The 26,467-nt window shown below is 45.4% G+C and overlaps 1 protein-coding gene across 6 annotated transcripts in view; it reads left to right on the top strand.

Moving 5' to 3' along the window:
* NADK (NAD kinase) overlaps positions 1-26,467 on the top strand; it is a gene marked incomplete at its 5' end in the record, with an annotated part of 52,579 nt that overhangs the window by 6,238 nt on the left and 19,874 nt on the right. For 4 of the 6 annotated variants that reach the window (XM_083513123.1, XM_083513122.1, XM_083513121.1 and 1 more), the window contains 2 exons: positions 2,760-2,959; positions 17,164-17,247. In XM_083513123.1, coding sequence (XP_083369249.1) covers positions 2,778-2,959; positions 17,164-17,247 — 266 coding nt within the window. Of the gene's footprint in view, positions 1-2,759; positions 2,960-8,027; positions 8,176-17,163; positions 17,248-21,285; positions 22,085-26,467 lie in introns of those variants that run through there. The other 2 variants (XM_083513124.1, XM_083513125.1) reach the window with 2 other exon arrangements.

Below are 26,467 nucleotides of genomic sequence, written 5' to 3'. Positions count from 1 at the left end.
TAAAAATGTCACTGTGCCAATACATTTTTATTGTATTGGTTTTGGGTTTTTTTTTAAGCTATGGAACTATAGTCAACACTTCCCCCCCAAAAAAACCCCTAGTATCTGGAGGGCCACAAGAACATCTGGAGAGCCACAAACATTCTCACTCCTGGCAATGCAGAATATGTGCTCTTGTTGCAAAATTGACACTAAAGAAAAGCTTTAACCCACTGGAGCGGCTTCATTTTATTGTGATTTATATATGGTGTGTGTGTGTGTGTGTGTGTGTGTGTGTGTGTGTGTGTGTGTGTGTTCTTACCATAATTTGTAGTTTCAAAAGGCCACTGGCTCAATATATTTTGCGCAAGTAGCACAGAACGTCTATTTGTTGTTTTTAAGAAGCCCACGATAGTTATTTCACAAATTATGAGGATGAAACAAGCCATTACAGAACTGCTGACATGAGCTGGAATCACTTCATGGTTAAGCTGTGTGATGATGAAGAAGCAGAAGAAGAGGAGGAGGAGCAAACATTGAAATAATAATACTTTTGCCTCCCCTGCTAACATAATGCAATATATTCCACTCAGACGTAGCACGGTTTTGCTTGCATTTAAACATACCTTGGCTGCTGCTGCCTTTTCCTTTTTCAAAGTATTCATAAGGCTGTACAGTACTTCTCAGTCTGTATTGGAGAGGGACCAATCAGAAGGAGGTCAGTTGGTTAAATAAAATGGCAGAAATGCTTTAAAAGCTTGAAATGCGCCAATCTCAATGAGGCTAGCACCTGTGTGTGGTCTGACAGTTTCAGAATGCTTATAGCCGAGACCGAAATCCATGTGCTCTTTTAATAGTCAGAATTTCCACTGCCTCCACCCCTTTTTTATTATACATTGTAGATTTTTGTATCCTGCTGATTGAAACGTCGACAGCACCCACTTCCCCATTTCAAGAGCTTGACCCAAGTAATGCCTTTTAAAATGAAGACTCGAAGGAGAGTCGCTTGGAAACGAGAAGATACAGGCTAGGAGGCAATGAATTCTCTGCATTTTAACTGAAGTGCACTGGTGCCCCATAGAGATTAAAGAAGAAGAAGAAAATATCTTAAGCCATCCAAGCGCCAACACTCTCAGCAACACTCAGACTTAGTTATTACTTTATTTATAACCCACCTTTTCCCCCAAACAGCTTAACATACATGGTGCTTCCTCTCCCCATTTTATCCCCACAACAACCCTGTGAGGTAGGGTAGGCTGAGAGGCAGCGACTGGCTCAAGGTCACACAGAGAGCCTCATGGCTGAGTGGGCATTTGAACCCTGGCCTACCAAGTCATAGGCCAGCACACTAACCATTGCACCACTTTGGCAACTCCTTAAGGAGAAGAGGGACATGTTCTGCCTCCATGGTCAGAGGCACTATCCCTTTGCATACCAGTTGTAGGGAATCTCAACTGGAGATGGTGGCTGTTGTGCTCAAGTCCTGTTTGCGTGTTTCCCAGAAGCATCGCGCTGGCCACTTCTTTGAGAACAGGATGCTGCACTGGATGGGCCTTTGGCCTGATCCAGTAGGCCTCTTGTGTATATATAGGCAGGTGACCTAGCGAAGGTGTGAATCGTTGCCCTCCTTGTGTAACATCCAGCCAGGCACAGCATCCCTATAACGAGAGAGAGACCCAGAAAACCAGAGGGAGGCTTGCTTTCACACATAAAAAATATGTAAATTGGCCAACCAGCTCAGAAGGCATCAGGAACGCCTTGTACCCTTTTCTCATAAACTGTTTTAGGAAACTCAGGGCTGTGTTTGGTGAAGCAAGGGCTGAAATGTATACAAAGCTATAATAAAAAATGTAATTGATATGAATCCGGTTGCGCTCAAGTTGCATTGGGGTGAGAAGGGATGCAGTGAAGGGAGGGAGATGATTCGACAGCAGGCAGAGCTCTATCCAGCCAGGCGAGCAAGAAGAGGCATTATCAGAGTTCGATGACACAGCCAAGCAAAAGCACTTGAGCTGAGCCAGTGAGGGGTGTGGCCAGGGAAGAGTCCTGAGGGCCACATGGAGATGCCTGGAGGGCCACATTCAACCCCTAGACTAAAGGTTTACCCAGCAGTGCCTTAAGGCCTAATGGAGGATACAAAACTATACAGTGGTACCTCGGGTTACAGACACTTCAGGTTACAGGTGCTTTGGGTTACAAACTCCGCTAACCAGGAAGTGGTTGCTCCAGGTTAAGAACTTTGCCCCAGGATAAGAACGGAAATCACGCGCCAGTGGTGCAGTGGTAACAGGAGGCCCCATTAGTGAAAGCGCACCTCGCGTTAAGAACCGTTTCAGGTTAAGAATGGACCTCTGGAACGAATTAAGTTCTTAACCCAAGGTACTACTGTATTCTAATATTATGTGTCCGTGGCATGATTAGTACAGGTGGCTGTGCTCAGAGCGGACCCATCTGAAATCACTGGACCTAAGTTAGTCCTTGTTGCAAATTTCAGTGCGTCTACTCCAAGTGGGACTAATGTTGGATGCATCCTGGAGGCAGCATATCTCTGGGTACCCAATCAAGGGCTGGATCCATGTGTTTGAGAAAGACTCTTGCCTTTATGGCTACAAAACTGAATTCTGGGTTAGCTGGTCCTTGGGCTTCCATCCTACAAAACTGAATTCTGGGTTAGCTGGTCCTTGGGCTTCCATCCAGCAAAGTAGCTATTCTGTGGGTCTTGACCTGTCATTGGTTTTGAAACCTAACATTCACCTGAACCCTGCTTTTTTTCTTCCCAGGAAAGTTATTTTCTGAGGATGGAGATGGAGCCAGAAGCCTTCAGCCCTGGCAGGGACGATGCCAGCTCAGACTCCACCTGCTACCAATGCTCCTCATGTCGGGCCGACGAGGAGCGGAGCTGCGCCAACTCCATGCGTGGGCGGGCCAAGACGCGCAGCTTGTCTGCATCTCCGGCCCTAGGCAGCACCAAAGAATTCAGGTATGAATAATAATAATAATTTATTATTTATACCCCGCCCATCTGGCTGGGTTTCCCCAGCCACTCTGGGCGGCTTCCAAAAGAATATTAAAATACTGTGATACATCAAACATTAAAAGCTTCCCTAAATAGGGCTGCCTTCAGATGTCTTCAAAAGTCTGGTAGTTGTTGTTCTCTTTGACATCTGGTGGGAGGGCGCCACTACCGAGAAGGCCCTCTGCCTGGTTCCCTGGTATGAAGCCAGAGGCACTGAATTGACTCACGTAAATCTATGCCATCTGCTGGCTGCTAAGCTACATTTGTGCATGTGTGCCAGAGGTTGCCCATTGTCAGAACTCCCATAACTTTCTGACGGTAGGAAAGGAACCCTGGCAATCATCTCCTGAACATCTGAAGATCTTTGCCCTTTGTTAACAGGGATGTCTGTGCAACAAGATCCTGTCCAAACACTGAGAGAGGTGGTATTTTATTTTATTTTTAATATTTCTGTACCATTTATATTAAAAGATCTCTCAGAGCGGTTTGTAAATGTTTTGTAAAAAAAAGAAAGAAAGCATATTTAAAACAATATAAAATAGAGAAACCAAATTGCAGAGTCCTATGGCAGAAAAGTTACAGGGAAATGTCAAGCAATTAAATCGGGTTTTCTTCTCTTATAACACTAGACCTCACAGACATCCAGTGAAGCTGAATGTTGGGAGATACAGAACAGATAAAAGAAAGGGCTTCACACAGCACATAGTTCAGCTATGGATGCCCACTAACTTGGATAGCTTTTTAAAAGAATGGGGCAAATTCACGGAGGTTAGGACTATCAACGATTACCAGCTATGATGGTTATGTTCTGGCTCTATGGTTAGATTGCTTCTTGTGCTTGAATCCTGCTTGTAGGTTTCCTAGAGGCATCTGGTGAGAGCAGGATGCAGGATTAGATGGGCCAGTAGCCTGGTGCAGGAAGTTCTTATGTTCTTACTAAACAATGAAGGCATCCAATAGTTCGTGCCTCTTGAATAATGGAGAGGAGGGCATTCCAGAAGTAAGGGACCACCACAAAGAAGGCCCTGCTTACATGCTTCTGCCAGATGTCTCTGTAGGTCATGGCTTCGCAAGGCCTCTGATTACCTTTGTGATCTACTCAGCCAGTATCAGGGAAGCCTGTCCTTTAGGTAATCTAGTCCCAAGTTGTTCAAAGCTTTATTTGTTCATAACAAAATATTGGATTGTTCAATAGGCTAACAGGCAGTCTGTGCATGACAAGAGGCTCCAGGTCAGTATCCTAGCTGCTGCAGTTTGCACCAGCTGAAGTTTCCAAGCCTCAATGGTAGCTCCATATAGAGCTCATTATGAGAATCTAATTGCAAGGTGCCAATGTATGTATCATAGTGGTCAGGCTATCCCCATCCAGGATAGGCATACTAACCATAGGTGGCAATATGTGCTCCTTGCTGTTTGAGACAATGTGTGTCCCAAGTGACAACGCTGAATCTAGGTGGACGCCCCCACCCAAACTACATACCCATTCAGGATACGCAAACTTCCCAACTTCCAAATCTGGGGAACCAGTTACCCACAGAGCCTCCACCACCCAGCTCTTCACTGCAGACAAGCCCCGGTTCAGGTCATGCACAGCCTCTCCTGATTCAGATGTTGCCCAGAAATAGAACTGGATGTCATCAGCATATTTCTGGCACCTCGCCAAAAAAATAAATAAATCTCCTAATGACTGCTCTGAGTGGTTGGTCCAATAGGTGTTAAATAGCATTGGAGAAAAGTTGGTCCCCCCTGCAGCACCCCACAGTACCCTTTGTCAAAAGATCACAAGGTGGCCCAGAACCTAGAACATAACGAACAGTGTGTGTCAGTGCACAACATAATAGCCTTATATAGCAAAACAATTAAAAGTTAATAGTAATAAGCAGTGAATGTAGTACACTGGTCACGTAATGCATACTTACTAAGCAGCAGTGTCAACTTTTACACAGTATCGTCCTGTCAATCTGGAGTGCAATAACATCAGTTATTACCTCTTTTTTTTTGGGTGCAACTATAAAGCAGCATATCTAAAGCAGTATATCTAACAACAGCCTTCTGAAAAATAAGTGAGCAGGCAAATCAGTAGCAGGCTATCTAAACTGTATAAAGTCCTTCTAAAGTGTATAGTCCCACCATCTCTCTCCCACTTTCATGGGAGTGCAGTTCTTGCCCCCTAATGGTAACCCAGGAGGGGAGACACCAAAGGGTTAAGTACCTGTGGCATCTCCCTCTTGATTTTTTTTTATGCAGCTTTATAGTTTTGCGATGACCTATACACACACACACATACATATACATGATGGAAGCCTACCAACTTGTTCTCAGACAGCCGGGATGGAAAACAGCTTTTCACCAAGACACACAACCAGGAAAAGAAGGTTGTAAAAATCCACTGTAGCTCAGTGGTAGAGCATCTGCTTTGTAAGTAGAAAGTCCCATGTTCAATCTATGGCAGGCATGTCCAAAGTCCATTTCGGGGGCCTAATCTGGCCCATCAGCTGATTTAATCCGCCCCCCGTGGCAGTATATGTCCTGGGGTAAAATCCTAAAAGGAATGTGGGTGGCGCTGTGGGTTAAACCACAGAGCCTAGGACTTGCCGATCAGAAGGTTGGTGGTTCGAATCCCTGTAACGGGGTGAGCTCCCATTGCTCGGTCCCTGCTCCTGCCAACCTAGCAGTTCGAAAGAACGTCAAAGTGCAAGTAGATAAATAGGTACCGCTCTGGGGGGAAGGTAAACGGCATTTCCATGCGCTGCTCTAGTTCGCCAGAAGCGGCTTAGTCATGCTGGCCACATGACCCGGAAGCTGTACGCCGGCTCCTTCGGCCAATAAAGCGAGATGAGTGCTGCAACCCCAGAGTTGTCCACGACTGGACCTAATGGTCAGGGGTCCCTTTACCTTTACTAAAATCTTTAAAAAAGCTCAGCATTGGAACAAAAGCTCAACAACTTCAACAACTTTGGTCTGCCCTCACGCAAGTTCACTTCATTAAATCTGGCCCTCTTTGAAAAAAGTTTGGACACCCCTGATCTATCTCATCTCCAGGAAGGGTTGAGAATTTCACCTATCTGAAATCTGGAGAGACACTTCCAGTCAGTGCAGCACTGAGCTAGATGGACCAATGGCTTGACTCAGTATAAGACAGCTTCCTATAAAATTAATGGTGATGTTGTTGTTGTTGATGATGATAATGATGATAGTGTTGCATGCTACCCCAGTCTCTGAGCAGTGTGAAATTTCAGGGATTCCAGATGCTTACCCAGGGTTCGTATTTGCTTTGGAAAGAGGCACAGCAGAGGCAGTGGTGCATTAGTGATATATGGTTTATTTAAACACATGTACAACCTGAATCTGCAATGGAGAGGTTCACAGCATTAACTCCCCAAGATGGTCTTGCTTCTCCCATAGCCACAGCCCTGGATTCCAGCAGAAATCAGACCTGTCTCTCTCTGCTTCTCCAGCCTGCCACTTTTGCATCCAGCTTCAGCTGTGGCTTTTTGTCTTTCTAATTAACCAGGGAGGGATGCCCAACCATTCGCCCTCTGGTACAGAGCCACTCCCTTTGTTCCCTTAAGCAGTTACCTTTAGTGGGGCATTACCAGGACGCGGGTGGCGCTGTGGTCTAAACCACTGAACCTAGGGTTGCTGATTGGAAGGTCGGCGGTTCGAATCCCCGTGATGGAGTGAGCTCCCATTGTTCGGTCCCAGCTCCTGCCCACCTAGCAGTTAGAAAGCACATCAAAGTGCAAGTAGATAAATAGGTACCGCTCCGGCAGGAAGGTAAACGGCGTTTCCGTGCACTGCTCCGGTTCACCAGAAGTGGCTTAGTCACGCTGGCCACATGATCCGGAAGCTGTCTGCAGACAAACATCGGCTCCCTTGGCCAATAGAGCGAGATGAGCTCCGCAACCCAGAGTGTCCGCGACTGGACCTAATGGTCAGAGGTACCTTTACCTTTACCTTTACCAGGCTGGCCTAGCTATTCCAGCAATTGAATCTGTGCTGGATCCAGAAGGATTGATTCGTGTTTTGAGAATTATAGGTCTAAGATATAAAATAAATGTACCAGGCAAACACATACATAAATATATAAACCACATGTCTGAAACAGTACAGGAAAATAATCCTGAAGTCATTTCGACTCTCCCCGTGACCTCAAATATTCCTCTGCTGTTTGGATGGAAATGGGAAAAGCCTCCCATTGTCTCTGTGCTCACAAATCCTGCCTTAAGGGCACATTTGGGTATGAATAGGGTGAGCCTGTGACCTAGACTCAGGAATTAAGTATTTATCATCACAAAAGAATGGCCAGGCTCTCAAAGTAAACTCATCAACAGGTTTCTTCCAGTCAGGATTCTGCTGTAGATGGCCCCTTTTGTGATGTATGTATGATGTATTGGGGGGGTGGTCTTGGGCTCCAGGGTGGGCAATTTCAAAAGTCTTTATAACGGGCTTGCACACCATTGTTCCGGGTTCCTCCTCCCTCCTGCATCTGGTGAGTGAGCACCCTGTTGCAGCAGTTAATAAAGATCAGGCTTGCTAGCTGCTTTGCTTCTCAGTATTCTCTGGTTGGCCTCTGTTACTTTCTCCTACCGATAGAAAACCTACATAAGGACTCTTGGGTGCCCCATAACAGAAAAGGAGCAGGTTTTTTTCTTATAACAATTAGATTTTAACATTTGCTGGATCCAGGGATTAGAGGGGTCTGGCACACCCACACACTCATAACAACAATAATAATGAGCTTAAAGATAAAGTCTGTCTCACTGCATTCAAATGAAGCATCAGGAATTCTATATTTCTTAAAATGACAGCTGGAAAGTTTTTAAATAGCAGGCAGTTTTGTTTCCCCATTAAACAGAACCAACAGTTGTGTGGTCTCTTGAAGTAGCTTTTTGTGGTTTCAGCTGCATGGTGACTAATGATGGTGCAAAGGTAACTTGCCAGAGATTGCTTTGTTGCTCCACAGTATGCAAGTGCTGCCCATTTTCTATCTGATTTGCCAGACTTAATGACTGTGAAAGCTTGTCACGTGGACAACTGGGACTGCTGGTAATCTGTGCAGGGATCATTGCCCGGGTTGTCATCACAAGAAAGGAAGGTGCTGCTTGCTCGATCGCCAGAGTGCCTGCCTGCCTGCCTATCACCTCTGTACAGCTTGAGACCATGGAGTTGCTTAGCAGGTAGAATTCTCTCTCTAGAGTGATAGACGATGGCTGCAATGTGGAGCTTAGAGCTTAAATGAAGGCAAGTTGAAGCTTGGATCTCTTAGGGTGGAAATCTTGATTGTTTGTGGGCCATTGCCTTGCAACATATCATCTCTTAACTTTTTAGCACATCCACCTTTGTCCTACCCTCTCTGTTTCCCTCTTGTCTTTGGTTCTCATTTCTTCTTCCTCTGTCTCCCCGCTTATAATACCTACTTTAGAGAAGGAAAAGGGGAGGACAATACTGTTGGTGCAACCCATTTTAGGTGCAATCTGGTCATCAGCTGAATTCCACTTGCTGAAAACCACTAATCTAGGGGAAGAAGGGTTTGTGTGCACATGTGTGCATATACTCTCCAGGGTTCTGCAGTGCTGGTTGTAGAAGGTATTTTCCCCCAACCAATGTAATCAGGTTGATGCTCTTTAAGGTAGAAATTGGCATCTGGCTGGCTTGCTCCAAATGTCTTTCTTTACGTGGGGAAAAAGAAACAGAAAAGTAGATAGGAGAACCTGCAAGTGGGTGAAAGGCAGTACTGAAATTTGTGGTTGCAGCTGAGGGTGTAGGAGGTGGCTAGATAAGGGAGTGTCTTGTTTACCTTGAAAGTAAGTCTCACTCACTGTGTATAATGACACTGCTCCCTAGTAAGAGTGTTTTACAATTGCAGCCTTAGTTGCCTAACTTGAATATAACTTTATACTTGGAGAGGGATCAGGAAAGAGATTGTGGCCTGCCTTCACTCTTGGGTTAATTATTTAGTTATTTGCCCCTTAGCTTCTGGTCTCTCTTGTAAAAGTGTAATAGAAAGGTGCTCCTGCTGTCTTGTTGGGGCGGAAGGGAGTAGCAGGACAGTTTTTTTTTAAAAAAAATGATCTGATTTGTCCTAATCAAACCAGCTTAGCCACCTTTGCAACACCCAGTACAGTGGTGCCTCGCAAGACGAAATTAATTCGTTCCACGAGTTTTGTCGTCTTGCGATTTTTTTCGTCTTGTGAAGCACGGTGTCGGGAAAGTTTTGGAAAAGCTTCAAAAATCACCAAAGTCTTTAAAAACCTCAAAAAAGGCTACCACACCGCGTTCTATGAGTTGCTCCTCGAAGTCAAGTCGCAACTGTATTAACGGTGTTAAGAAAAAGGAAACAAACTTGCAAGACGTTTCCGTCTTGCGAAGCAAGCCCATAGGGAAAATCGTCTTGCGAAGCAGCTCAAAAAACAAGAAACCCTTTCGTCTTGCGAGTTTTTTGTCTTGCGAGGCATTCGTCTTGCGAGGTACCACTGTACATTAAATCTAAGTGAATCTTGCTAGCTGGCACCTTGCAAAAGAATCTGTTTTTCTTTTTGCCTTAAGGTGACACGACTTGTGTCTTTTCCTTTAGTACCTGAATTGCAGGTTGCCAGACTGAGCCTTCGTCCTGGCATGAGTGAACTCACGTTTCATAGAATTGTAGAGTTGGAAAGGGACACTGAGGGTCATCTAGTCCAACTCTCTGCAATGCAGGAATCTTAACCAAAGCACCCAAGACATATGGCCATCCAGCTTCTGCTTTAAAACCTCCAAAGAATGGTAGTCCACCACCTCCTGAGGAAGTCAGCTCCAGTGTCAAAACAGCTCTTACTGTCAGAAAGTTCTTCCTGATGTTTAGATGGAATCTCCTTTCTTGTCACTTGAAGACATTGCTTCGAGTCCTACCCTCCAGAGTAGGAGAAAACAAGCTTGCTCCATCCTCCATGTGACAGCTCTTAAGATATTTGAAAATCACTATTATATCTCCAGCCAGTCTCCTCTTTTCCAGGCTAAACATCTGCAGCTCCTTCAACCATATCTCATAAGGCTTTGTTTTCCAGACCCTTGGTCATCTTGGTCGCCCTCCTGTGCACACGTTCCAGCTTGTCACTGAACACACTACTCCAGGTGTGGTCTGACCAAGGCAGAATAGAGTGGTACAATTATTTCCCTTGATCCGGACACTATACTGCTGCTGCTGCAGCCTGGATGTGCATTAGCTTTTTTTTGCTGCTGCATCACACTGTTGACTCATGCTCAACTTGTGGTCTACTACGACCCCTAGATACTTTTCACATGTACTATTGACAATTCAGGCAGGGGCGTAGGAAGGGGGGACGGTGGGGGCGGGCCGCCCTGGGTGTCATCCATGGTGGGGGGGACAAAATCCCCCCAGGCGGATCGCCACGCCACCCCCCTGGGTGCCAGTCTCCCCCAAAGGGCCCCGATCACCGCACTGATTGCCCTCAATGGGCGACAATCGCCACGCCAATCGTCCCCCTGGATGCCAACCACACCCAATGGGTGCCGATCACCGCGCCGATTCCCCCAATGGGAGCCGATTGCCGTGCCGATTGTCCCCCTGCGTGGCTCGCCCTGACCCCCAGGTGCATGGCACGTGCACCGCTCCGGGTGCCTGAGCAGCTAGTTCCGACACTGAATCCAGGTGTTCCCCGTCTTATATTTGTGCAGCTGGTTCTTCTAATCTAAGTGCAGAATTTTGCATTTGTCCCTATTGAAATTCATTTTGTGAGTTCTCCAATCTGTTAAAGTAATTTTGAATCCCCATTGTGTCTTCTGTGGCATTAGCTTGGTGTCATTTGCAAATTTGGTGAGCACCCGCTCTATTACTTCATCCAAATCGTCTATAAAGATATTGAACAACAACAGGCCCAGGACAAAACCCTGCAGGTCTTAAACCGCATCTTGGAGCAGTTGCTTCTGTACAGAGTTAGGGTACATATAGATGCACTTCAGTTTAGCTGTTGAGGAGAGACGTGAGGGCCTGTTACTTTAGCACTGTTCCCTTTTATGGATGTGTGTGACGATGTACCTTGTCACTTGATGGTTTTCAGCACAAAACAGTATAAAATATTCATTTAAACATAGCAATAAAAACAGACTTTAAAGCAGTAAACACTTTGTATTCAGCTAAATCCTACGCAGAATAAACCATTGAAATTAATGAGCCAAAGTTATTTATGTATTGTTAAGTTCTCCTTTCTCCACGGTGGCGTACAGCGACAGCTAAAAGCATTATATATATATATATATATATATATATATATATATATATATATATATATATGCTTTCGTAGATTTTCACGGGTACAGGAATGTAGGTTTTGGTGTCTTCGGGTGTCTTCCCGTGTAAGAGTTGGGGTGTCTAGGCGACGTTTCGACGAGGTCTCACTCGTCATCTTCAGGCTGGTGCTTTCGGCTTCCAGTAACAAGAAGCCGAAAGCACCAGCCTGAAGATGACGAGTGAGACCTCGTCGAAACGTCGCCTAGACACCCCAACTCTTACACGGGAAGACACCCGAAGACACCAAAACCTATATATATATATATATATATATATATATATATATATATATGTGTGTGTGTGTGTGTGTGTGTGTGTGTGTGTGTGTGTATTGAGAAAAAACCAAGCAACCCTATCAAAATCAGCAGGTAGATTAGGCAGAGAGTTGGCAATTGGCCCAAAGTATCACCCAGGGAGATTCATGGCCAAGTGGGGTTTTGAACCCAGGTCCTAGTGAGACACTAGCCACTACACCGCTGGCTTAGCCACCCCTGTTAGGCCAATAGCTCCCACTGCCATCCTCCAGGGTGAACAAACTGGGCTGAGGAGAGCTAGAACTTGCTCAGCTCTTACAAAGCTAGTAAACATAAAAATAAGATCAAATCACAGACTAGGTAACATTTGTGAAGTTATTTACACAGCTGCCTTAAAGCCCATTGTCCCTGTTCTAAAACTCCCCCCCCCCCAAAATAGGAAAGCATAGATTCTCAGAGTGCTGCATCCACTAATAATTCTGTGAGATCGGCTAGGCTAAGAGGCAGTGGCCGGGCCAAAGCCACCCAGTGGGCTTCATGGCCAAGTGGGTATTGCAACCCTGGTTCTCCTACTCTAACCACTACACTGGCTCTGAATCTGGAGGTCATTTGGGCTGTGGCAATACATGAATGTCGAGATGAGGATGCAGACAGAGTCGATTTGAAGTTGCTAAAGTTCATGGGACTCTTTAGTCACTGTTCTAGGTACCCGTGATGATGGGGATTACTGCTTAAGTAATGATGACATGGTTATTGCTATAAATACTCAGAAGCCATAACCATGCCACTGTTACCTAAGGAGTAATCTCTGATGATCTTCCTTGGGTGGTGATTAGAAATAATGATGTTACTGCTTTCATCAGTGATTAAGAAAAAATGTTTTTACATCCTGTAGTGGAGGTAACACGGTTTTACCCTATGACCAGGTTTTATTTATTGAACAAGATTTATATACCACTTGATCGTAATAAAACTTCAAAGCAGTTTACAGAAAGAATAAAGCAACACAATGATTGGGGGGGGGGGGACACAGATAAAAACAACTATTTAAAACATTTTTAAAATGGTTAAAATCAATGATGAGCTAAAAAGAGATTAAAAGCATGTCAGTATTCTACAGGTTTGGATAGCCTTGCCTAAACAAAAATGTTTTCAGCAGGAGCCTAAGAAGGCGTCTGCCTGATGTCAATAGGCAGGGAGTTCCGCAGTGTGGCATGCTCACATTTTCAAAGGGCAGATATTGTTACTGGACACAGCATTCTGAGAATCTATGCTTTTGTTCAGTGGAAAAAAGAGATAGTTTTAAAGGATGCAGAACTCTTGAGAATCTGTGCTTTGATTTAGAAACAATTATGAAGCATGCAATACTCTGAGAATCTATGTTTTCGTTCAGGAAAAAAATTGGTGTTTTAGAAGAGGAGCCATGGGCTTTAAGGCATTCTTGTAGATAAGCTCGCAAAAGTTACCTAGTCTGTGATTTTATTTTACTTTTATTTTTAATTTGTTTGTTTGTTTGTACCCCGCCCATCTGGCTGGGCTTCCCCAGTCACTCTGGGCAGCTTCCAACAGAAGATTAAAAATACATTAAAACATTAGTCATTTAAAACTTCCCTAAACAGGGCTGCCTTCAGCTGTCTTCTAAGTGTCAGATAGTCGTTTTTTCTTTGACATCTGATGGGAGGGCGTTCCACAGGGTGGGCACCACTACTGAGAAGGCCCTCTGCCTGGTTCCCTGTAACTTCACTTCTCGCAGTGAGAGAACCACCAGAAGGCCCTCAGCGCTGGACCTCAGTGTCCGGGCAGAATGATGGGGGTGGAGACGCTCCTTCAGATATACTGGGCCAAGGTCGTTTAGCGATTTAAAGGTCAGCACCAACACTTTGAATTGTGCTTGGAAATGTAGTGGGAGCCAGTGTAGGTCTTTCAAGACTGATGTTATGTGGTCTTGGCTTTCTGTCTTTCTAAGAGGTGGTATCCTACGTTACCAATCATTAGCAAGGGAAGACTTGCCTCTTTCATGATCTCAGCAAGTTCCAGCTCTCCTCAGCCCAGTTTCCTTGCCCTGGAGGATGGCAGTGGAAACTGTTGGCCTAGCTGAGGTGGCTAAGCCCATGGTGGTTCAAATCCCCACTTGGCCAAAGAACTTACTGGGTGTGACTTTGGGCCTTCTAAATGTTGTTGGACTCCATCTCCCATCAGCGCCAGCTAGCATGATTAGTGTGGTAGGGGATGATGGGAGTTGGAGTCTCAACTTCTGGAGGAGACCTTGTAGAGAGTGGCCTTAAACTTTCATAGAATCATAGAGTTGGAAGGGCCAGTGAGGGTCATCTAAGTCCAGCCCCCTGCAATACAGGAATCTCAACTAGATTATACATGACAGATGGCCTTCCAACTTCTGCTTCAAAACCTCAAAGGAAGGAGAGTCCACCACCACTCTTAGGAGTCTTTCCTATTGTCGAACAGCTCTTGCCATTGGAAAGGTCTTCCGATGTTTAGTCAGAATCTCCCGTCTTGTAACATGAACCCATTGGTTTGGGTCCTAGTCTCAGGAGCAGGAGAAAGCAAGCTTGCGCCATCCTCCATATCATAGCCCTTTAGATATTTGAAGATTGTGTGTGTGTGTGTGTGTGTGTGTGTGTATCTGTTTGTATCCTGTGGTGTCTATATTCATGCATTCATTTCACACTTTTCTGAAGGCATTCATTTCTGCCCCAGGTGATCAGGAAGGTGTGTTTTTATTTCTGAGACTTTCCTGGTCACCTGCCAAAGTGAATTTGCCTCCAGGCTGCCTGGTTGGGAAGCCAAGGAAGACCAGCCCTCTTATTTAGCTTGTTGCATTATGCCACGTAGGTGTGTTCTGGGCAGGAGGACTAGTAACTTGTGATGGCCGATTTGCGACAGTGCATTAGTCATGCATTTCTGAAAGCTGAGCTTGTGGCATATAATAATGTTGTACCTAAGAGAACTTAGGTTGAATAATGTTGAAACTAAGAGCATTTCTTGCAGTGAGGTGTCGGACCGTTCTGACAGGGCGTTCTTGGTGGTATTTTAATCTCCAGAAACTCAGCACACTGGGTCACATTGCGGAACACATCAAAAAGGACACACCAAAAATGCAGGCTGGCGCAGATACTTCTGGACAAAGCTGGTTCCAGACTTTAGGGGGCCGTTCGCATGGTGCTGATGATCCGCCAACCAGGGCAGGTGTAGGATTAGTCCTGTGAAATCTACCCACCCCACAGATCCATGGAGCCAGTAAAATATATAGATCTGTGGGCCTAAGCATTACATTTTGTGTCGCTTAAAAATGGATAACGCCTACCGTTAATGGGAGCGGGGCTTGGCCCCCGTTCGAAAGCGTCACTGCTGAGAAGCATCCAGGGGCCCGCATTGCAGGGAAAGTGGAGAATGGCAGCATCGCTGAGTCTGACCAGCATGTGGGGCCCTCCCAAGGCCAGTTCCTGAGCTGGACAACTGCTGGCACCAACCCTACTCACGGAGGAACTGGTTGTCAGCGGCCACACCACCTCTCTCGAAAGCACTGTTTGCATCGTAAACGTGGGAGACCGCAAGGAGCTCCCCCTGACCCCGCGGCAGTTGTCTTTCACTAATTAGCATCCCAACCAGGGCTGCTTGGGAGAACCAGGGGTGGGAAACCACCCTCCAGAACTGCTAGAGGGAAAACACTCTGGCTTCCGCTGCGTTTTGGAATTTCCTGACTGTGTTGTGCTTTGCTTGGCTTGCCTTGCAACAGCCGGGAAGTTCCACAGTGCTGTGGCGCCATCTCATGCCATGAGTTTTACTGCTCAGTGCAGGGGTGGGGGTTAGAGGAAGAAGAAAGCTGGGGGATTTTGCTGTCCGTGGCAGGACTCCTGTACCAAACTGCTCTTCCACCTTCAGATCATGCCGCTTTACTGGGGACTGCAGCATAAGTGCAGCACCCTGCTGCCTTGGTATAGGTTTGCCTCCAGTTTCAAAGAGGAAAATGGGTAATGTGACCAGAAACCTATTACCTCCAGGGTGTGTTAAAAGTTGCTACTGTTTATGACCGTAACAGAAAATTTTAAAGTGGTACCTCAGGTTACATACACTTCAGGTTACATACACTTTAGGTTACAGACTCCGCTCACCCAGAAATAGTACCTTGGGTTAAGAACTTTGCTTCAGGATGAGAACAGAAATTATGCTCCGGCGGCGCGGTGGCAGCGAGAGGCCCCATTAGCTAAAGTGGTGCTTCAGGTTAAGAACAGTTTCAGGTTAAGAACAGACCTCCAGAATGAATTAAGTACTCAACCCGAGGTACCACTATATATATAAAAGAAACCCGTATTGCCACACTACCTCTTTTTTATCATAGGCCTGTAGTACTTTATGCATTTGGCTTTGCTTCCTAGCCTGTTTGTGTGGCACAGTTTCATGGCACTTTAGAAGCTCACTTTTTGAGCTTCTGGTTTAAAAAGTGAAGAAGGAAGTTTCTAGCCCAATGGGGGGCCTTGTAAAAGAGTCGCACGAAAGTTACTAGCCCACAATATTTTTTACTGCCCTGATGGGGAGGGAGGCTGGCAGAGGAGGGGCAGAAAGCTCTTTCCATGCTGCAGCAGCCCATTGCATTTTTTGTTCTGCCCCTGCTCCACCAGCCAGCTCATTCACCAGCCAGCAGTTTCTTGTTGCCTGTGGTGACCAGGCTAGTGCTTAGGTAACACATAAGATTTGCTTGAAAGAGTGCAGGCCATGCCAGCAGAAATCTCAGAAGGCGAAAGGGGACTTGCTGAACAAAGTTTCCAGAGTTTGCGGAGGCTTCAAGCCCTATGATCCCTTATATAGTTAGGTAGAATAGATTGTGCAAAATAAGCATAACTGGGCAAATTGGTTCGATTTATTCAGGGTGAAAAACGCAGTGCATTTTTTTAGGGGGGAGTGGGATTGTCACAGAACTTGGATTGTCATGGATGCATAATTGTAAAATACAATCATGTTGTGTTTAAAAAACTAAGCCAACTAAGTTCTACTCAGAGTAGGCCCATTGAAACAAAGAACCTAAGTGAGTCATGCCCATTAACTTCAGTGGATCTGTTTTGAGTGGGGCCAGCATTGGATACAACCCTTAAGCATGGAAGATTCACTGTTGCGAATGTACGAAATGTCCCTCTCCAGCTCTAATGATATAATGCCATTCAGGCGGACTGTGTGAGTGTGTTAATGATTTACTTGTGCTAGGGAAACGTAGGATAGCTAAGGCGAAGTGCGTCTGTTAGTCATTCAAGATGCAGTTTGCATATTATGCAATTTGTAAGCTTCCTTCCCTTGCACAAATCACTCTGGAGGCTGTCATAGTTCGTAAAGGGACATGATACAATAACACCGCCCCCCCCCCCTTGTTACTGCTTCAGGGCTTCTAGCTCATATCCTGCACCAGGGAACTCAGTTCAGCTCCATTTGAGGAATCTTAGAAATGCTTTTTAGGAAACGAAGGCCATAGTTGAATATGAATCCTGTTTTATTATCATGATGCTTTTGTGCATGAAGTTGGGGCTACCTTAAAAAAAACACCTCTTTTTGAAAAGTCTCTCCAAGAACCTTAGATAATCCAGCAACTTAACTAAACTGTCTCCTTCTTCTTTCAGGAGGACGCGCTCCTTGCACGGACCATGCCCAGTGACCACATTTGGACCAAAAGCCTGCATGCTGCAGAATCCCAAAACTATCATGTAAGTGCCTCTGCCTTCGGGGAAAAGGTCCTGATCCCATTTATCTGATTCTCTGCTGTGAAATAATTAAACATATTCATTTATTCCCATACATACTTGTGTCTTCTTCAGCTGCATTCATTCATAGATTTGGCTGCCCATTTATGGCAATACAGGGTGCTGTGCTGAAATGGAGTTATACCGATGTGCTTGTGTGTTTGCAGTTACCATTGAATTGCTTGTTTGCTTCGGCCATTATTATTATTATTATTATTATTATTATTATTATTATTAATCCACTATTGCCTGAACTTACCATGAGGTGTTCTATTTACATGAGCTTTATTGCTTTGTAAAGCATGAGTAGGTTTACCCTGTTTTGATATAGCATCTTCATAAATGGACAGCCAAGGTGCAAAGGCTTTTGAGGGCTCCCAGGTTCTGATCCAATAGAGGAGGAGGCCATCTCTCAAAAGGTAGCAGGTGTTTCTTTGGGAATAGGAGTCGGCCATCAGTGGTAAACAGATGATGCTCTGCTGCAAAGCTGGTTCAGAAAGCTTTCTAGAGATGTCAGTCCAACTGTGGTCTTACCTTGCAATCTACTTTTGGGTTCTTAAATCCAGGCCATAGCCTACCAAACTGTATCAGATTAAAATTTGGGGTGTGTTAATTGTTCTGTTGTTTTACTGCATCTTAGTTATGGATACTTATATTCTAGTATTTTAATTGGATTCGTTTTATGGTGTATTATAATTACGGGTATTTATATTCTAATGCTTGTATAATCATGTGTTGTTGTTTTTAATTAATTTTTATTGAAAAATTTCAATCGGAAATAATTAACAGCGCTACTTATTTTGGCCATGTCTGCAAGTATTATGCACAATTAACGTCTGCATCAGTCTAAGCCACGCATATCACTTTCAGTCATTGTCCAGTGAATGAAACATGGATTGCACAGAAGAGCTAATCAAAACTGTATGACAAAGTTCTTCATACAGTTATCTAGGCCTCTTTTAAAGTTTTCCTTTGGTTTGTGGGTGTCATCGGTGGTGTAAAACATGGAGCCCATGTTCTTACTTATTACATTTCACACCCAAATTTCATCTTTTGCATGCAGTGGGAAACAAGTAAAGATTTATCGTACTTGTTTGTTTTACCACGTTCCTTTCTAAAATGTGTGTGCGGGTTTTATAGAATGGGTGACACCTTTGTGACCAGGATGTCAAGGAATCTCATAACATGTGACAGGGGAAGGGCCATGACTCAGTAGCAGAGCGTCTGCTTTGCATACAGAAGGTTCAATTCCCAGCATCTCCAGGTAGGGCTGGGAATGTCCCCTTCCAGAAACCCCAGAGAACTGCTGCCAGTCAGTGTAAAAAAGGTAAAGGTAAAGGACCCTTATGGGACGCAGGTGGCGCTGTGGGTTAAACCACAGAGCCTAGGACTTGCTGATCAGTAGGTCGGCAGTTTGAATCCCCACAACGGGGTGAGCTCCCGTTGCTCGGTCCCAGCTCCTGCCAACCTAGCAGTTCAAAAGCACATCAAAGTGCAAGTAGATAAATAGGTACCGCTCAGGCGGGAAGGTAAACGGCGTTTCTGAGCGCTGCTCTGGTTCTCCAGAAGCGGCTTAGTCATGCTGGCCACATGACCCGGAAGCTGTACGCCAGCTTCCTCAGCCAATAAAAGGAGATGAGCGCCGCAACCCTATCGTCATCCACGACTGGACCTAATGGTCAGGGGTCCCTTTACCTTTTAAAGGACCCCTGGACAGTTAAGTCCAGTCAAAGGCGACTGTGGGATTGTGGCACTCATCTTGCTTCAGGCCAAGGAAGCCGGCATTTGCCCACAGACAGCTTTCCAGGTCATGTGGCCAGCATGACTAAACCGCTTCTGGCGCAATGGAACACTGTGATGGAAGCCAGAGCGCACGGAAACACTGTTTACCTTCCCCCTGCAGCGGTACCTATTTATCTACTTGCACTGGTGTGCTTTCGAACTGTTAGGTTGGCAGGAGCTGGGACAGAGCAAGAGGAGCTCACTCTGACATAAGGATTTATACTACCGAATTTCCGATCAGCAATCCCAAGAGGCTCAGTGGTTTAGACCCCACAGTGCCACCTGCGTCCCTAATGCCAGTCAGTGTAGACAACACTGAACCAGATGGACCAATGGTTTGTATAAGGCAGCTTCCTCTATTCCTCTGTCTTAAGCAAAGGCTTGCTGCTGATCAGTGTAGACAGCAACTGAGCTAGCTGAATATAAGGCAGCTTCCAGCATGCCAGTCAGCTCATGGTTGCTTTTAAGACTAATCATGCTAGCTGGGACTGATGGGAGTTGTAGTCCAAAATATCTTGAGGGCACCGGGTTGGTGAAGCTTGTTTTAGATCAACTTGGGTTCAGTCCTGATACGGGTGTTTGAAACATTATCCCCCTGTTTGCTTTAGGCAGACCAATCTTCCCCACCCCTCACTTTGTTTAATTCTGGTCCAGAAGGATGGATGGGAGCAAACACCATGCAATTGGGTGAACTAGCTGAGTCAATGCCACCTCGAACATCACCTGCCAGGAGACACTGTTAATATTTGTCTAGCTCTAGCACAACGCTTATTGAACAGAGCACCCTGCGCTCTTAATTTTCTCTCTCTTTTGTGTCCCACCCCTCTTCCTCCTTGGTCTGTACTTTCCCAAACCAAAAGAGGCAGGGTGTGGGTGAGTCCACTTCCTCTTCCAGTTGCTTCAAGGTGTGGTTGACCGTCAGATTTTTACAGATGTTGGTCCTTTTTTTTCTAAATTGAATTATCTTCTGCTTAGCACGCCCCCGGCTCAGCCACCCCCCCACTGTAATAGCCAAAGGCAAGCTGGCCATTCAGGGAAGTCCCGTAGCTCAGTGGTTAGAGCATCTGCTTTGCACGCAGAAGGTCCCAAGTTCAAAACCTAGTATCTCCAGGTGGGGCTGGGAAAATCCCCCAAGTCTGAAACCCCGGAGAGCCACATTCATTGACTATACTAAACTAGATGAAGCAATGATCTGACTGCATAAGGCAGCTTCTTATTTAAATCAACTCTTTATTCAGAAGCGTGAGGACTAGAAACTTAGTTTATCCTTAGGGAAAAGGATATCCCAGTGGTAGAGCATCCATTTACTGTAGCATGTAAGAGGCAGTGCTAGAAATTAGCCAGGGTCCAATTGCGACCACGTGAAGATCTCTGGAGACCAGGTTGACGACTTGGGAAAGCAAAATGCCACTTAGAGAAGGATGTGAAATATTTTCCCTCAAAGCTTGAATTTGTTTCATTTTGGATTGTTTTATTTACTTTTTTAATGTGTTGTAAACTGCTTTGAGATTTTTTCTTTAAAATGAAAAGCTGTAGAAATGAAATTAATAATAATAATAATAATAATTAATTGCAAAAAACAGCACCCAGACATTCCACTGTGGCGACCGTAACCTAGGTTTAATTTGCCATTTGGCGATTAAATTAGATACCTGAGATTCTAACACTGCTAGAAGGTCCCAGTTTCAATCCCCAGGTAGGGCTGGGGGGAATACCTGGAACCCCGAAGAGCTGCTGCCAGCCAGTGTAGGCAATACTGAGACAGACGTTCCAATAGCCTGGCTTTGTATAAGGCAGCTTCCTGTGGCTCCTCTCTCTTGCCCACCTGCCAATTTTAGCACACAAGGGAGTGAAGGGAAGAGGTTTGCTGACTGGCAGGTGAGTGGACAAATAACCTGTCTTGTGCAGATGAGACCTAACAAATCACCTGCTCCCTGTTTATCACATCCCTGAAGAGAGTATCTTGCAAGCACACTCCTCTTCTGTTGCACCCCGTGAGGATTCAGTCTGCCTCCTACGGCTTGGGAGCCAAAGGGTTAAGGGATGATTGCCACTTACTCAACTTTGGACTTACATCATGCATTTTTATCACCAGATTCTGGCAGCTGAGCAGCCCCTGCTGCTGCTCCTCCCTCTGGGGCGAGCAGGGATATAATGACAGCATGTGTTGAGATTAGTCCAGCCCAGAGGCTTTCCAAGAGGCACTTAGAGCTCTTTAATTGCCCAGACAGACAGCAGATCGTAACCCCAGTCCCTAGCCTTCAAGCTAGGGAGCCGCTTTGCCAGGCAAGAAGGGAGAAGGCAGCTGAGCTTTTAAAATTCTACCGGGAGATCTTCATCCTTCTTCAAAACTTGACTTTTTTTTTTTAATACATGTAGCTTCAAAAAAAAAAATTATTCCTCACCCCCTACACACACACACACACACACACACACACACAGTTTGAAAGCTGTGCTCTCTCTCTCTCTCCTGTTGCCTTTTAATAAGAGGAATTTAACAAAATCCAAGATTAAACTTGCAGTGGCTTCCCAAGTGTTGCATGAAGGCACACTAAGCCGTCTGGTGTTGATTAAACCTCTTTTGTGGGGTTTTCTTTCTCTCCCCCCTTCTTTTTTGGTAAGCTGTTGTTTTGCAGACTGACCTGGCGGAAAAAAATTGAACATTTAACAAATACGCTAAGTTTTTGCTGCTCCTTTTTCTAATCTGGTATTTTTCGGGATCCTTTTGTTTAAGCAACTTTTAGCCTCCTTTTTATGGGGAACTGCTTCTTTATGAAATGGCAAGGCTGGTTTGGTTTGGTTTCATTTCTTTTTGACCAAAGCAATCTGAAAACAGAGGCTATCTGAACTTGGCGGGCGTGATGTTTTTTGCAAGGTTCGGCTCCAAAAGATTATTTCAAGGCTTCTTTTTCTGCTGTTGAGTCTTGCTGTGGGTTTCTCTCTGACTTGTGCAAAGAAAAGCAATGAAGATATTTCAGCGTATTAACGATCGCTCCTTTGGAAGCTCCGCTTGGAAGTGGTGAGTAGACTGGGGGGAAAGAGGTTTTATCCACCTTTCATGTTATGAGCCAAACCTTTGGTTAGTTTCAATGGTGGCTTGGATTTCTTTAAGTGGGGCATGGAGCTATGTCCAGTGCTATTCAGAGTAGACCCAATGAATGGACTTGAGTCCATTCATTTCAGTTAACTTAAGTAAGGTTTCATTGGATGCAACCTATAGTCGCCGCAGAGCTGAGACGTAGCTCTACAAACTGATCCAGATAGGTTGAGCAGATTGTGCTGAAATCCTTTATGCTTTTCCTGGTCCCCCAGGTATGAGGAAGGGGTGGTTTTCTCGTCTGAAACCCGCTTTACGGCAGCAATGCAAGTTCCTGGCATGGCAAACTGAACTCTGCCGTGGGAATCTCCCTTTCCTTAGGGCATTCTTGTTCTCACCCCGGCCAATTAAAAATCAGTCACCAAAGGACTCCTTCCTTCAGTTTCTTCCTCTTTTTTGTACACAATAGTTTTATTTTTAGATGTCTTCATGTGCATTCCCTCCACCCACCCAACCCTTCATCAGGGCTATTCTGCGGTCTGCCTGGCATTCTGCATTTTGCGCAAGAGTGGGGTATCCAGCAATGTGGGGAAGAAACTGTGTAGAGAATAAAAGAATAACATCAACTCATTCCACATTCTGGATTCAAGACAGAGTTGGCTGGGGTTGTGGTAGTGGTGGGAATTTGCCCCTTTTGTATCCTTAGCTCTTCCTCTGGGGAAGGGTGGGCTAACAGGTGTCCCTCCAGATGATGATGATGAAGAGCAGCACTGGGTAGCTCAGTTGGTTAGAGCTTCGTGCTGATTACACCAAGGTTGCAGGGTCAATCCCTGTATGGAACAGCTGAATATTCCAGCACTGCAGGGAGTTGGACTCTATGATCCTCAGGGACCCTTCTAGCTCTACATTTCTATGATTCTAAGAAGATGGTGATAACCATTTATTATCGGCTCTTCATGCTGAGGTCTCAGGGCAGATCACAACAATTAAAACACCACATCAATATCGAAACACAATATTGGACTGCAGCACCCATCATTCCTGACCGTAAGGCATACTGGCTGGGTCTGATGCGGAGGCTGGGAGTCCAATGTTATCTAGAAGCCTACAGGTTTCCCATCCCCTGAGCTCAGAGCTTAAGAGCGGCAGTCTCACAGCAAACCTTGTGTCACGGTGAGGTTAAAACAGTCTGCCTAAGGCCACCTAAGGTAAGGGTTTTTGCAGGGCGAGAGCTGGTGGCGGATAGGAATCCACCCAGTTTTTCTGCACAGAAGGCCAAGGACGTCTGGCTTCTGTGACGGTGCAGGGTTGCCTAGGTTGACTCCCGCTGTGCTCGGTCTCCGAGGTCGGAGACAGGAGTTGTTTCTGAATATCAGTTGCTGGAAACCACAAGAGGGGAGAGAAGTCTTGTGCTCGGGTGCTACTTGCGGGTTTCCAACAATGGGCATCTGGTTAGCCACTGTCAGAATAGGATGCATGGGCCATTGGCATGAGCCAGCAGGATATTCTTACGTTATGTTCCTATTATTTTTTAACAGCGTTGCTCTTCTCAGAACAAATAAGAGTTTCTTATAATTAACTATTAACCACAAATTTAGATACTTCTGCAAAATCAAAGTAGTGTAACAGTGGTTTTTGACAGGAACAATACCGGAATCGAAGCAAGTTCCTATACATTTCACCAATGTTCAGTAATGTCTCTAGAAATCTACATGATTCACTGAACCACTACTTCCCGGAGGCTTTCCTCTTGCAACAGCAGGGTCAGTTGGCAGTTTTGGGTTTTGTTTTTATTTTTTAAAGGAAATGAAGCTGGAAATTAAGTAATAAAGACCATGTTCAGGGACCAATATACAACCAGTACAGGGATACGTGAGTGGACTTGTATGTATAAATTATGACGTTCAAGTCAGTTCTTGAGGTTCTTGGGTAAAGATGTCTGCGTATGCTGACCAGAGCTTTAAATATATGTCCTTCCACCCAAGTTTGTGATAAAATACTACTTATTATTGATTATAAAATCTTCCCACCCTTCCTCCGAGGAGCTCCCCTGTTTTTATTTTCACAGCATCTAGTGAGGTTGGTTAAGGGGAGAGATAGTGACGGGCCCACGATCATCTAGTAGGCTTTGAGATTGGCTGGGGATTTTGAACCCATGTCTCTAGCTTGCTAATACTCAAGAGAAATGCCAACTGATTGGAGGGCACCCCAGTCAACTGTAGAGAGCCCCCCTCTCCTGACATATTCTGGATTAAGGAGGTGGCTCTCCAGCAAGACGGAAGATCAAGACTCTTTGGCTTAAACCCTACACTAATCTGGTGTTCTCTAGATGTGTTGGACTCCAACTCCCACCAGCCCCAGTTAGCATGGCCAATGCATAGGGACAATGGAAGGTGAAGTCCAAAATTTCTGGAGAGAACCATATTGGCTGCCCCTGCTCTCAACTTAATGGATTGGATGGCTTTCCCCAATGCCTCCGTTGCAAGCTTTTGTGGTCAAGACATTTCCCCACCACTGTATGGTCTTGGAATTCTCACCCTCTGAAAGCTGGTGGGGAGAATATTAGGGTCTTTGAGATCTAGAAATGGGATAGTGCAGGGACTCCAACTCCCATCAGCCCCAGCTGGAGTGTCCAGCGCTCAAGGATGATGGGAGCTGTAGTCTAGCAATGTCTGAAAGGCCAAAGGGCTCCGTCCTTGAACTAGTCCATCACTTGCCTTTCCTGCCCCCAGCTACTGCCGTCACAGCTCTGCCTTCTTTTAAAGCAGAGATAAGGAACCTGTCACCCCCTGGATGTTACTGGACTCCAACCTCCATGAGCTCTGTCCATCGTGGGATGATGGAAATCATGATCGGGCAACGTCCGGAGGGTCACAGCTTTCCGCATTCTTGGGATACTGTGTGTGGAGGCAAGTTCTGCCTTCCTCCAGTTTATTTGGAAGGTGTTGTGGATAAAATACAATCAAAAATTGCATGATCTTCAGAACAGCAGGACTGGAGGAAGACCTTATTTGCTTGAATAAGGAAATAACATTGGAGGCGCGTATTATAGTGGGGGGGGGGGTGAGAGAGAGATATACACACCAAGTATGTATCAGAGGATTGCCAAAGCATGTGCCATCAGGACACAACATCATTAAAGCTAGAAGTCAGGTCATTCGTTATTCAGATCTAGAAATCCCCCATGTTACTTTCTCATGCATGCACTCTTGGGTTGAGGCAACAGGCTAAAATGTTTTAAAATGTTTTAAACAGTTCTAATTTTGGTTCCTCTGTTTTGTTTTTGTCGGGTTGTTGTTGGTTAAATGTTCAATTGAGGTTGGCAGTTATTTTAATTTGGGTATAACTGTAAGCTGTTTATTATTGTTGTTGTTATTGATTTCTATTGATTTATTGGGTTGTTTGTTGCTCATATAGGATATTTTGGTGTGTTTTTTTAATGTTTGATGCTCTCTTGTGTTTTTTATATATGCTATAAGCCACCCTGAGTGGCTGGGGAAACCCAGCAAGATGGGCAGGATATGAATTAAAAGAATATTATTATGGCACTCTTGCAAATTGCATATGGTGCTGGAGTGGTGCAGGAGAAACCCAAGCAGCTGTTTAAGAGCTGTCATATCCTTCTGGCTGCCGGTGACGCACTTTGAAATCCTAAGAATTGACTCCCTTCCCACCAGGCATGACCGAGATACCTTGACAGCACCTCTGGAATTGCATGATGCACCTACCTGGGGTGGCAAGCTTTGCTGCCCTAATAAAAGCCCAGCTCATTAAAGATGGGGAAAGATGGGTGCGAGGAGGAGATTAGGGAACACAAAGTCCAGAACAGCATTGGGACATCGGTTGATCTGAAGGTAGTTCAGAGAGTTTGGCTGAGCTTAACTCCTTAAGCTTTGCTTGTTGAAGGAGCGCTTACTCTGATCCAACCAAGCAGGTGAGCATTTTACCTGGGACAAGTAATGCCCCCCCCCTTTTCTACAGCTTGTTGCACACCAGGCAGCTCAGGTTGTGGAGTGACACGTTGGCATTTGTGCAGAGGGGGCCTGCAGTGGTGTCTGCAAGACATAAGGGTACCAAGACTAAGTGTAAGGTAAAGGTAAAGGGACCCCTGACCATTAGGTCCAGTCGTGGCCAACTCTGGGGTTGCGGCGCTCATCTCGCTTTATTGGCCGAGGGTACAGGTTCCGGGTCATGTGGCCAGCATGACTAAGCCGCTTCTGGCAAACCAGAGCAGCGCACAGAAATGCCTTCCTGCCAGAGGGGTACCTATTTATCTACTTGCATTTTGATGTGCTTTCGAACCGCTAGGTTGGCAGGAGTAGGGACCGAACAACGGGAGCTCACCCCATCACAGGGATTCGAACC

This window comes from Podarcis liolepis, assembly GCF_965112155.1.
Source record: "Podarcis liolepis genome assembly, chromosome: 7".
NCBI classification, from domain to species: domain Eukaryota; kingdom Metazoa; phylum Chordata; class Lepidosauria; order Squamata; family Lacertidae; genus Podarcis; species Podarcis liolepis.
This window is presented reverse-complemented; position numbering and strand designations above follow the sequence as displayed.